The 13798-nt window shown below is 37.5% G+C and overlaps 1 protein-coding gene across 2 annotated transcripts in view; it reads right to left on the reverse strand.

Moving 5' to 3' along the window:
- The window catches only part of cratb (carnitine O-acetyltransferase b), a 23261-nt gene extending 12244 nt beyond the window's left edge, over positions 1 to 11017 (reverse strand). The window contains exons 1-12 of one of the 2 annotated variants that reach the window (XM_016474449.1): positions 10739 to 11017; positions 10280 to 10498; positions 7968 to 8086; positions 7691 to 7744; positions 7308 to 7473; positions 6280 to 6454; positions 5964 to 6054; positions 5742 to 5829; positions 2992 to 3092; positions 2615 to 2734; positions 713 to 835; positions 482 to 617 (exon numbers count right to left, since the gene is read on the reverse strand). In XM_016474449.1, the coding sequence (XP_016329935.1) occupies positions 482 to 617; positions 713 to 835; positions 2615 to 2734; positions 2992 to 3092; positions 5742 to 5829; positions 5964 to 6054; positions 6280 to 6454; positions 7308 to 7473; positions 7691 to 7744; positions 7968 to 8086; positions 10280 to 10498; positions 10739 to 10789 (1443 nt within the window). In that variant the 5' untranslated portion in view covers positions 10790 to 11017. Of the gene's footprint in view, positions 1 to 481; positions 618 to 712; positions 836 to 2614; positions 2735 to 2991; positions 3093 to 5741; positions 5830 to 5963; positions 6055 to 6279; positions 6455 to 7307; positions 7474 to 7690; positions 7745 to 7967; positions 8087 to 8640; positions 8655 to 10279; positions 10499 to 10738 lie in introns of those variants that run through there. The other variant, XM_016474450.1, reaches the window with a different exon arrangement.
- Positions 11018 to 13798: the final 2781 nt, after the last annotated feature.

The raw sequence follows: 13798 nt of genomic DNA on the forward strand, positions 1-13798 counted from the left end.
TTACTAGTAAAAATTGATTTAGAGAGCTCTCTAATTGGAATTCTTACTAGTAAAAATTCGGAGGTAGAGCTCTGTAATTATAAATGAATGGAAGTCAATGGAGACATGACTAGTAAAAATTGATTTGTAGAGCTCTTTAATTGGAATTGTTACTAGTAAGAATTGAATTAGAGAGCTCTGTAATTGGAATTCTTACTAGTAATAACTGAATTAGAGAGCTCTCTAATTATAATTGTTACTAGTAAGAATTGATTTAGAGAGCTCTCTAATTGGCATTGTTACTAGTAAGAATTTAATTGTAGAGCTCTCTAATTGAATTGTTACTAGTAAAAATGCAATTACGACGAGTAACGCTGGGGATATTTTAAGCTAAAACGGCTTGCCATACAACTAGTTCCCAGTGTTTTTCTGCCACCACAATGTGTGCGCAGCTGCAAGTGACGTAACTGTGACGTCTACCCCAAACTGATCCATTACTCACAGAAACGGCATCATCGTCAAAGGCCCGTATGAAGCTCAGCATCTGATTGGTCGGAGAGCGGATGTAGTCTGTTCTTCCTCCCCGGAACATCCTCAGAGAGGCGATGTCACAGGCAGCGCACACTTCACTGTGAACTCTAGCAGAGAACAGGAGCCAAACGCACACTTTACTTATTCACTTTTATCATCTGTCGTTTCTGGATGATGCCAGAGCGTTTTCTACAAGCCTCACCGGTAGTAGGCCAGCTGAATCGCCACCTGGATGAAGGAGTTTGGACTCAGCTTGAGCTGTTTGACTAAATCTTTTCCAAAGCGCTGGAAGTTAAAACATTTGATGTCCAAATCGTTGATGAGACTAAGGGGAGAATTTAGTTAAAAAAAAACTAATTAGCATATTATTATCAGCATTCAGTTCTTGGTTTCCTCCACTTCTTAATAAATGTAAGAGACAAAGTCATTCTCAAATTTGCAAAGAAGATTCAATACTCAGTCCATTATGGTAAGCCTGGGTTGTAGTCGTACTTCACCAACCAGAGCAGGGGGCAGTGTTTGCTGACCAGTTAAATTCAGTGCCCACTACCTCAACAACTGCCAGTCTGGAAGGCTTTCGCACATTATAGCCTCAAACGCATCCATGCCTCGAAATACTGCTGGTGCCAACATTCTTTCAACTGCAAATATTTACACATACAGACTTATGTTTGACTTGGCTTTGGCTTTTATTATTCAAACATAGCTGACGGATGTAGAACTCTTCCCACATGAAAAAATTATAGCAAATACTAAGTGTTTAAAATACATATTATAGTAAAGTGTATTATACTGTATATATTATAGTATTTATAACACTTTAGTTAATGAATGCTACAGCATACTGTATAGTGAACTGATAAACTGTAATAAATACTGTAGTATTCTTTAGTTTTTACTACAGTAAACTGTATTGTATTGTAGTATAATATACCCTATAGTTGCAGAAAACTTAGTACAGTAGAGGGCTGTCAAAATGACTGAAAAACTAAATTCTGAATTTTCCACTTAAATATTATCAAAATTCGAATTATATTCGAATTTAAAAGGCATAATTTCAGTTAGGGGGAAAAAAGCTTTTGACTTCTCTGGCTGCCTGACGGCTGACGCAGACCTAAAATGCAAACAAAAACCTTGCATTCGAATATGGATTTTTCTATTTTTATTTCGACGAATATTCGAAATTCGAATTTTTTTTTGACAGCCCTAAGTATTGGGTAAAGTAATTTGTTTATATTACTATAGTTATTATATTACCACAGCAGCAACTAAAGAATTACCACAACAAATTAATCAAGTACTTTACTATAGCATGGCTCAAAAACACTATAGTATTTACTATAAATTACTATAGTATTTTTTCATGTGGGTTAATAGCAAACTAATGTGTGTGCGCCATGAAACAGACCAAACATAGGCTACATCTGTGTTGTACTTAAATTATGCTATTTAATATCGGTTTTCTCTATTAACTGCATTGGGATACCAGAAAAAGCAGATGTCTTCTGACGGGATCTGGTAAAGAGACTGGATCCAACGTTTTTGGTTTTTCTGACACGTTGGAAGAACCTAACACAGTGCTGTGTGTTTTTCAAACATGAACTGTTAACTTGATGCGAGTGCCATAATGTCCAGAAACATCCGTCTAACGCAGATGTACAAGGAGCAAAAACATTATACTAGCACATATTGAAAACAGAGAAGATGCAGAAAGTGTAAATGGGACTAGACAAGGAGGACCTCGCGCTCATGGGGCCGTACTGGCAAGTCTCACAAACTAGATGAAGTAAAGTTGGCAACACTGCTGTAAACTGTAAATGCAACAGAATAGCCCTGCGATAGCAATATGAGTGGTACCACAATACTACTAGGAGACGTTAAGTACTGTATTGTGATAATCCTATTATAACTTTAGTAAATTTAGACTGGCAGCTACTGGTCCAAGCTCCTGTGAGCTCAAGACTGGACTACTGCAATGCTACATTTGGCCAACCCCCCAGCTAGCACAGCTAAGCCTCTGCAGCTAAACCAGATTGCAGTGGTGTGTCTGACCTCAAAACCAACCAAAAGAGCCCAAAACAGTGACAGTGGCATTTGAACTCACATATCCAGGTTCTGCTTGGCCATCTCTAGATCCCATTTGATCTCAGAATTTATGTAGAAGTAGAGTTTCTTGGGCATGGGCAGAGGAATCAAAGGAGCTCGCATTCGGTCCGGTTTCTTACTAACAGAGAAAAACATGGCCAATCACTGTTACCACACTAAACTCTTTTTAGGCCAGCATCTCACTAGCCGAGAGTCTGTGCATGTGCACCTCTCCTCAAAACCTCCAACAGACAAGGATTAATCAAAAACATTGTAGGAGCGACACCATTAAACAAAACAATTTGGCTAGTGAGATGCTGCCAGATAAAACAATGCGGAGATTAGAAATGCACAGAAGAGTTTGCCTTAAGGCATGATTATTAGGTTTGTAAATACCAGTAATCTAGTACATGATCCAACAACGTGGCTATAGGTGGACCTTCAGCTGTTGCATGTTCATACAAGAGACCCCAAGACCCATCCTCACCAACAACAAACTGAACACAGAACAGAGGGGCAAATAATTAAGTAAAAAACAAATAAACAGATACAGGGGGAAAAACAAATAGGTTAACAATGGAAATGAAGAAAAGCTGAAACTGATTAAAGTACTTAAACGAAATTAATCATGGTTTACTCATTACTGAATTCAGTTCCAAGCAAACAAAAAAATAAGCTCATGTCTGAATATTAGGTTCGGCAATTTGTGTGGATTACACTCACAGCATAAATTACTGCAACAGCAATCTTTACTTGATACAAAATTGTGGAAATGGAAATACAATATAATAATAACAACAACAACAACAATACACAGGGGTTAAAGCAAAAAAAATCCTGAGCCTGGACTTTTTTCCGGGAGTTGGGGGTTGCGGGGGCAGACACATACACAGGGTTATTTGGCAAACAAAAAAAGAAACTAACTAGTAACGTATCTGCCATTGCCATTAGCCCTTGACAGGCTCAGACTACAGATTATGGTGGGATATTTGAAACAGCAATACCAAGAAAGTTTACTCACTACAACACATGTAACATTTAGGATGCTTTTGATATCAAGTTTTGCTGGTTAGCTTTGTCCTTGACATGTCCAAGATGACCTACAATCTAAACTATGAAATTTCTGAAATTGTTTTGTTCAAAAGAAATAATGGTAAATTAAATACTAGGAAATTAATATAAAATAGGAAATATACAAAGACAGTTTACTACAGAAAACTACAGTTCAGTTCAATTAACAACAACAAAAACATTAAAATGGTCCAAGAACTGGTAACTTAAACAGGGTTCGTACAGATAGTGCAAAATAAAATTCCAGGACTTTCAAGGACTTGCACTACTTTTTCGGTTTTCAAGGACTAAAATCAGATCTCACTAAACAATCAATGTTCTTATTATCTTTCAAATTCTAATAAATAAACTAATGAAACAAAATAGTACAAATAAAGTGCAGCACATGCAAAGAATGCAATGGCTGTGGCAAATTTAACATTTGAAAGGATACTATGGCAAAGTTATCGCTTTCCTTATTCAAACTGATTTTTTTTCATGAATATATGATTGACCTGAAGAATGAAAGCTATATCATACACTTGGAAAATTATGAGCTTTATCCCGCTCATAGACACTAGGGGTGTGACAATACACTTAGCTCACAAGGTGAGACAAAATACAGATACTTGGTTCACTAGAAAGAGACAATGCTTTAATACTTTTAAGAAATTTTCAAATGACAAAATATTTGTCTTTTAATCACAAAAAGTAAAACAATGCAGTTGTATTTTGAAATGTTTTAACTAATTTAGTGCTTAACTAATAATTATTTTGCTAATCAAGTAATCTACTGATTATTTTGACAAGTGAGTAATCTGATATTTTTAGTAATACAAATAGAACTAAGTGGAAAAACAGGCTTTAATATGACTATATTTATATATAACGTAACGATGAGGCAATAATAATTGGCCTCAAATAAAGTATCAAAACCAAGTAGGCTACATGGTTTTATTGAACATTGTTGAATACATAATGTAATATGCCTATATTATAATAAATACCTGCAGAGGGCAGGATGTTTCATGTATTTCAACAAGGTTTAAATCCATCGCAATGTATAAGTCGCATATTTAGAAATATGTTGATGTATTCTCCTGTGTTGGCATAGGTTTAAATGATTTACGTTACAAATCAAGTGAGTTTTCCCAGATGAACGTTAAGCAACCCAAACTCACCGCATATGCAGAGGAAGAGTTTAGCCCCTTTCACACATACAGTCTTTACTGGTAAATTACCGTTAAGGGATCATGTGTGAACAGTACTTTTTCAAAAATACAGATAAATGCATTCTGGCAATCATATCGTTCTTATGGAGATGACATGATTACTCTGAGCTGTTTACAAAGCTCCACTGCTTTTTAGTAGCTTTTCTATTTAAATATGACACTAGATGGAAATCTTTGAACATTGCGCTTCGCAGCTTTTTCAATGTGTCGCCCTGAACTTTAAGAACTTTGAGAACTTTAAGCCCTGAATACATAATAACAATATTTTGTTCTATGTATTTATTTTTCAATGTCTACTGTTTATACTTAGTTTAAGACACTTCAATTTACTAAAACTTTACAACAGACACCAATGCTACATGCTGTTATGATCTTAAATCCTGAACAACTGGAGCACCTAGATGAACTTCAACATCTGTCCTGGTCAGACAAATCACCTGAATATGATCGAACACTGTGAGTATTTTAATGGAGAGAACGGTGAGAAGCAGACTCCCACCATCAACATCTATATCTTAACCAACAGGCAGATTAATCTATTTTAAGAAGGCTGGAAGCTGTGGTAAAACACCTTAATCAAATATTGCCTATTTTGCAGGTGTTCACGTTATTCTGTTGATCTTACATGTATGAAGATGCAGTCCTCCACTGGTCTTTAACATTAACTCTATGAATGACAGTTTTACACATGTTGAGTAATTATATTCCCCATACACAAATTACTTTGTTAACTGTGCCATCAGGGTTTGCTTTATAAATAAATTACCTGAAAAAAGGGTCATTCACCATCCTTAATTATTAACGAGAGCCGGTCCTAGTTTAAATGCCAGAGCATTCAGACCAGGCCTTGGCCATGCAGCTCACCTGTAGCGTCTTGTCAAACCAGCGATTGCCACTGTTTGAGAAAGTCCCACCGCCGTGCAAAATCTGTGCTGCCATTCGACTAGAATACCTGCCAACAACCAACATCCTTAGCACCGCATCAAACCATCACCGGTACAGATTAGATGAAAATACACTGCTTAGCTCTAGTGACTGTCAGTATCATCCACAATCAATCAATCACAATGTATAAACAACTCTTACTTCTCATCGGAAATCCTCATAACCGGAGAGTCCAAGCACAACGTAAAGATCGATTTCTCTATCAGCCTCACAGATTCTTTATTGATTTTATCTGAAGAGGGAAAAAAATAAACAAACAAAAAGTTTAAATCAAGCATAAAACTCGAGACAGTGGAACTATGCAGCTAGATGGTAAAGAGTGACTGGTCTCAAAATCCACAATGAGTGAAGCCAGAGACTGGCCTCGTATATAACAACTCTGCTGTGCATCACTCTTGCTAATGGATCTTTCCTGGTGTTGTGTTTAACAGTAGTGGAGTGTGCAGGTCAGGTTTACCTCTGAGCAAGCGCGTGTAAGCCTGACCCCAGGTGTGACGATGCTCACTGGTCAAAATCCCCATCGGTTGCTTATCTGTTTTCCACGACTGAGAGCGGATCCGCAACAGCTGAGCATGGATCTGACTTTCTGTCAATGGTGTTCCATCACTGTTGTACACATCCAGCTGGAAAAACTACACACAACCACTGAATAATCACTAAGATATACATGTTTGTTTGTTTTAAAGAAACTGTATACTCGTAGAACTATAATGTGTATATAACCTGATTTATTACAAGAACCATAGGCGCCGAATTGTTTCTGCCCAACCTCCCCGGAGGAAATTAACAAATATCCCGCTCATTGTTACGACTTTAAGCCTACTTCCACATAAGAATCCATGCGACTGCCTAAATATGAGCTACTGATAATAAAAAAAACTGCTCAAACAGTTTTATCCAGGCTCATTTCCAGAATCAAATACTGAGTGTGTTTCGGAAATTAGTGAGTGTGCTCTAGCCCCAATGCACATACATTTTCACGCATATTTTTTGTCCCGTCCATTGCTCTTTCGAGTGTGAATCCCGCATAAATATGCAGATGTCGTTCCCAAAACTTTGCAGTGTGTATGTACGCGAAAAACATTTAATGTGCACGAAAATGCGTTCAAGATAGATATGTCTGTGACTGGCGACATCACTGAATGCTGCAAAAAGCCATCTTTATATATATTGCTACGTGTATTGTGTTAGGCTAACAGAGACCTGTCATAGCACTTGCATATCATTGCTCTTTTGTGGGTTTTGATTGCTTCTATTGTAAACAATTGTAAGTCGCTTTGGATAAAAGCATCTGCTAAATGACTAAATGTAAAATGTAAATATAAAAATATGTAAATAGAGATCTTTTGACGCTCTTCAGAGCGCAAACACATATGCACTGGATAGTTTACCAGATCTGTTTCGCTATTATGATTTTTTGCTGAGTTGTAGAATCATGACTTTATCTATTTTGATCATATCATCTTACTAGGTAATCTAGGTTACCTGGTAGTTCCTGACCACTGTAATGTGAGCTGGGCCACGGCGTGGACGTCCATAGTGAATCACATGGTCATGTTTGGGTCCTGGGATTCGACAGGAGGAGAACAACTGAGGAAACAATTCCATACATAACGGTTGTCCGCGCATGTACTCTACCCCCAGCCTTCCACTGGATGAGCAAGAGAGGACATGTGGACAGAAATCAAGGGGAAAAAAAGAGATAGGGAGTCACGCTGAGCTACAGACAGCAACAGTATGATATATTTAGAAATAATATCACGATATTAAGATCCAGTGTTTGGCACTGCTCGACTGAAACACAAATTAGCACAGGTACTCGGACATAAATAGGTAAATCTGCCACTGTGTGTCAATATCGTCCAGACCTGTCCACCTGAGCTTTGAAGTCCAGCAATCCTGCAATTAGCTTCGATGCAAACCTGCACAAGAAACAATGTAGACATATAGACATTATGCACATGTAGATTAAACAAGCAGATAAAAGAGCATATCCGATAAAACAGCTTGTTTAATGCTTTGATTTTACTGTGCAATCAATTATCTGAACCAACCGAAGGGAAAGTTAAGATCACTGAAGATGACATTTAAGTCTGTAAGGGTGTTTGTTTGTTTGAGTGTGTGTTGATTCTGGCTGTCACATACACTAGTTGGCCTCTCCAGTCAGTGAAGTCACGTTTGGGCAAAGAGATGGCAGGGTTCGAATGCACTGCCAAGGGCTGCCTGCACTCCAGGTATGCCCACTGCACCCACCAATCTGAAATCTGCAAAAAGTCAAGACACACACACACACTCACAAAATACTCCAGATCAAGCTAAACACACCAGCCTGCTAGTGTGCCTAAAATAAACATGCACAATCAGCGTGAAAACTGCTGCACACAACTATGATGCCAAAAACGAGGCGGTTCATTAGGTTTTGAGAGACAAACATTCTTTTACAAATACTACTCTTCTTATAATTCCATCATCCTTGCATCCTCCTAAAACGGAGAAGGTAAGACGATGAGGATGCACAGTTTAAAGGGGTCATGACACAGATTTTTTTATTATTTTAATATGTTCCTTGAGGTTTACTCATAATGTCAATAAAGTTCTTTTACACACACAAAAAATAAAAAAATAAAAAATATGTGGAAAAATGATTATGTTCAACCCTCATTCTGAACCTCTCTCTAAAAGGAGCTGTTTTAAGGGGGCAGGCCCTTTAAGGCTTGTCATGAATCAGCCACTATGATTGGCTAACAGGAAACCGTATCAATGCCCCCTCGCTACTGCATGCGTGTTTTGAGCATTATGAAATCACACATTTACTTACGGTTTGTGATGCAGCTGCAGTCAGATCTAGTATCTATTGATGGCTTAGGACTTTTTTTATAACCATCTTAATACTTATCTTAATACTTCTTTGTAAATTATTATTTGAAGTAAACCATGGTTAATTTGCTGTTACCACCATGGCTACAAGAACGATGATTTTTGATCTTATTCGTTTTAAAACCATGGCTAGTTTTCGTAATGGAACATGGAAACTCAGAGATAATATTAGATGCGTTGGTGGTGGTGAAATTATTTCCGACATTAAAACACGTTATTAACGTCAACAGCCCAAAATGTTTTTTAGCTGTTTTTTTTTTCTCTCTCTCTCGGCTACGTATTGCTGATTTCTTTTCACGGGCATAGTTGTACATCAATTATCATTTGCATTCAGCCGCAAACACGAGGTGCGAGCGGTCGCAGGTGCGGGAATGGCGCGTCACGGGTTTTTTTTTTTTTTTAGCAACAGTCTGAGATGGTGCGGTGCCCCCCTGGCAGTTGCTGCCCTACGCAAACTGCGTATAGGGAGCGGCGGTACTGCGCACACGTGCTTGTCCTGAGTATTACAAAATGCACCCACTATTTTTAAATCCGAGATCTGGGCACATTTAGGAAAAAAACTAACTTAGTGTGTGTACTAGAGAGAATCGCGGCGAGCTTCATTGCACAGAATATGCGCTGAGAGACACGTGTGCATTGCTTGACAGTGCTTCCACCTGCCGTTATTTCAGTTTTACTTTAGACATGCTCTCATCTCTGCCGTTTGAAATGCAGTATGTACTCGAGTCCTGACAGACTTTCACAGCGCTTTGTGTTTGTTTGTCCTGAAGCTCGATCGTGGCTGTGGTTAAAAACACTTGCATCTCCGAATACTTCTGTGATACAAAATCGATGTAAACACAGTCAGTTATATGTTTTCAGAACAGTTCAAACATCTGATATGTGGAAATAGATCTGTGCATTAGTGTGAATGCAGCCTATTAAAGCTGCCACTGTCTATGATGGCACCAGTAATAATCAAACAGGAAAAAAGAAAAACCCATAACTATGTTTGTCTGTAAACTTTCGGACACTTAAAAGCACTCTCAGATACTGAAAGTACTTTTTGTTTATCACTTGTAATTGCCTTTCTCCCTTTATTACTTTATATTTACTTGTAAGTTTTGAAGCTATATTTAATTGGTTTAATTCTTAACAATTGTTTTGATTTATTATTAATCTGCCTTTTTTTTAATTAGCCTGGTTATTTAATTTAATAAAAATAACGAAATATATTTGATATAATTGTAATGCACCGGGATATCAAATTGAATGGAATCGTTGACATGGTAATCGAAATCGAATTGAATCATGAAACCAGTGACGATTCACACCCCTAAATGTTTTGTTTATAATGAGAAGGAGGTTTTAAGCTATGAAACTTGCAGGATGTTTTAATGGTACAAAGACCTCTTATATGCCAAAAGATCAAGGCAAATTTGATTTCTCATGTCATGGCCCCTTTAAGAACTGAAAGGCACCCATTAGCCCCATTAGGCCTATTATGGCATGTCTAATTTAAACAAAAAAGTACCACAGTACTAAAGTCTAGACAAATAAATCATGATATTGACATTTTATAGTGTTAGTGCTGTTCTCACCCAGTTGTGCGAGTGCTCTGCTCTCTTAATCAGCTCTCTTTGCAGGTTTTCGCCCAGACCTCCAGGGCAGCCGAACTTCTGCACGATCCCGCGGGTGTGCTCCAGCTCCTCCGGCGGCAGGAGCGGCTCCAGGGCCGTCAGGTAGCGCTGCAGCGTCTGGAGGAGCGGAGGCACCGGCTGCGGCCGAACCGAGGAGGAGTGGGCCTGCCTCAGCGCGGCCTGGACGGACAAAGTGAGGAACTCAGCTTCTCACTTAAAATACACTTCAAAGTCACTTCCCTCATATCCTTATGCAAGGCCCCTCAACTCAAAGACAGAAGTTTGCATCTGTATGTTAATATATAAATGCTTTATATTTTACACGTTTTTTCTAATAATCATCCCTTTTAAATGTGAATATGTGCTTAACACCCATGAAAGCACGCGTACAATATGTGCACCATACTACACAACACTTACCTTGAGCATGAATAAAGAGCATATTCTCGGAGGTATTCTCTCTAAAATCATTGTTCTATGTCTGTTTGTTGCTCACGGTGAAGTAGCACACTAGTAGGCTACTTAAGCTTGCGCAAACATGAACGTCACGGAGACTCTGAATCTTCATCAATGATATTACGGTAAGATAACGCGTTATTCTAAAGGCACAGAACAAGACGGCAGTAAACTATTGTGAGTTGAAGTGTTCAGTCTGTTAGTCGTCAAAGTTCGGCTGAAGTTCGTGAGCTCCAGCACGCACTTCGGGTGTGGACGCTGAAACACGTGTGCAGTGTTTAGTGTGGACTGCCGTGTTACTTCGTGTATGTGCGCATAAACAATTAGACGAGGACTAGAAATCTATTCAGAGCCTGAAGAGAAGTGCCTCCGAGGTTAACAAAACTGTCATACAGCAGTACACTGGCAAAGAGACAATATGCCATTTTTAAAGAGATAGTTGACTCATCGATCGTTAATCATAATTGATCAAACTTGCAGGGCTGTGGCAAGCATGCAAGGCCCCCCTCTGTCAGTTTGCTTCTGCAGAGTATTCCAGACATATGACCCCATCAGGACACTTTTTTTTATTCATCTTATAGTGTATTAAAGTAAAATGAAAGGTGATAAGGGAACTTGCTTTCCTGTCAATTCAAAATGAGCATTGAATGACCTGAAATACCCTATAAATGTGACCCTGGACCACAAAACCAGTCATAAGGGTCTTTTTTTTTATGAAGATTTATACATAATCTGAAAGCTGAATAAATGAGTTTTCCATTGATGTATTGTTTTGTTGGCCGAAATACAACTTAAAATCTGGAATCTGAGGGTGCAAAAAAATAATCCAAATATTGAGAAAAGTTGTCTTTAAAGTTGTCTAAATGAAGTTCTTAGCAATGCATATTACTAATCAAAAATTAAGTTTTGATATATTTAGGAAAGGATATTTAATGAATGTAGGAAATGTACAAAATATCTTCATGGAACATAATCTTTACTTAATACCCTAATGATTTTTGGCATAAAAGAAAAATGGATAATTTTGACCCATACGCTGTATTGTTGGCTATTGCTACAAATATACATGTGCTATGACTGCTTTTGTGCTCCAGGGTCACATATGTTCCCAAAGCCCTGTGTTTCCCATGATTTTTATGGCGAATAATGAACAAATGATAAAGGGTCCTGGGTTCCCACATTTAGGGTTTTGGGTTAGGGATGGGCTAACATTGGAAAACAGGGCTAAAGAAATGTCACCTAAATAAATAAATAAAATTTGCTGTTAGTTTAATTACCCTCAAGCCATTGAAGATACAGGTGACTTTCCTCAGCAGAACACTAAAGATTATTTATGGTCCTTGGTGATTCATAATATGCAAGTCAATGGACAGTCACATTGAGAGTCAAAAAAAAAAAATTGGCCAGATACAAAAATACTCCTGACAACATACTGAGGTCTTGTAAAGCTAAATGACCTGTCTGTGTAAGAACCTGAAAACTACATTAATACCAGAAAAGAGATACAGACTCCCCTCTGAGCAAATGCAAAAGATTTTTTTCTTAATTATCATACAATTCATGGAAAGATGGCAAAATTTAAATTAAATATATGTTGTTATTGATATATTTACATTGAAGATATACTTAATACAAGATAAATATGTCATTAATACCTGTAAAATAAGTAAATTAGCCCATTTTGTTTAAATGAAGGTTTTGAGTATGCCCTCGATTAAATTAAACAAGCATACAGTTTTCTCGTACTTAATATGTCCTCTGTAATTTTACAACTCTGACCTTTCTTTACAAGTTTTTGACAAACTGTCTCATCATCTATCCTGTTTATCTCCTGAAAGATAACGGACTTAAATCCACTCTCTAATTAATTGTCAGATCCCCCACAAGTGCTCAAGAGTGTTAAGGTTGGGTGAAACACTTGTCCACAAAAGCTTTTACACTTTGGGAGAATCTATATACTGTAGTCATTGTGATGAAAAAGCACCCAACAATGCAGGGAATGAGGAGAGGATAGCATCTTCTGTTTCAGGTTTTTGTATTACATCACACAGTGGTGTGTGACTTGATGACAGCATTGATTAAGCATCACTCCCTCACACTTCAGCACTCATTCATCCCTATATGAGAGCTTTACTACCACTGAACTTCACTGAGGGAACCAGTCGCTTCTCCTCCTCTAGCAGCGCCATAGCATTTCAGATTCTGCTAGATCCAAAATGAATGGTTTGGTCTCATGAGACAAGAGTATGGATTCCCAGCAGTCTATGTTTTGTAAATATGGGCCTTTGAAAAGAATAAATGAGTTTACTGTGCTTTTGTTAAAACATTTTGCTAGTCAATATTTACTTACTATAAACAAAGACACTTATGAAGACCTTAATGTTTATTGTGACATATTGTAATGTTTATCTCTTTAAAAAAATATGCCCCATATTTTATGTTATGTAGGCTACAAACAAAACAAAATAGTAACCCACAATAACTTCTCCATGCAGTAAAAGTATGGGTTCAGCCTGTGTGTCAAGCAAAAATACTATTGAAAATAATTTTTTTCAGTCAGTAAAAGTATGGGTTCAGCCTGTGTGTCAAGCAAAAATACTATTGAAAATAATTTTTTTCAGTCAGTAAAAGTATGGGTTCAGCCTGTGTGTCAAGCAAAAATACTATTGAAAATAGTTTTTTAAATTTATTTATGCATGAGCAGTGTTATTTGCTTAAGTGTTATTTGCTAAAAATGCACTTTAAATAAATGATACAGTTTATTGATGTTTCTTTTTCTTTTTTTTTTTTATTTTTTCAGTAGCCTACAGAAGCCAGGTAGGGATTACTTTTATGCCGCTTTTGATTTTTGAGCTTCCATTTGGGTCTTCAGTCACTTTCATTGTATGGATCTACAGAGATGAGATTTGTATTTTTCTTCGTTTGATGTTCTGCAAAAGAAAGAAAGTCATACATTTGGGATGGCATAAGAATGACTAAATGACGTGAGTTATTAAACTAATATTTTTCTGCATGGAAATGTAT

The sequence above is a fragment of the Sinocyclocheilus anshuiensis genome, unplaced genomic scaffold, assembly GCF_001515605.1.
Source record: "Sinocyclocheilus anshuiensis isolate Anshui unplaced genomic scaffold, SAMN03320099.WGS_v1.1 scaffold2182, whole genome shotgun sequence".
In the NCBI taxonomy this organism is placed as follows: Eukaryota; Metazoa; Chordata; class Actinopteri; order Cypriniformes; family Cyprinidae; genus Sinocyclocheilus; species Sinocyclocheilus anshuiensis.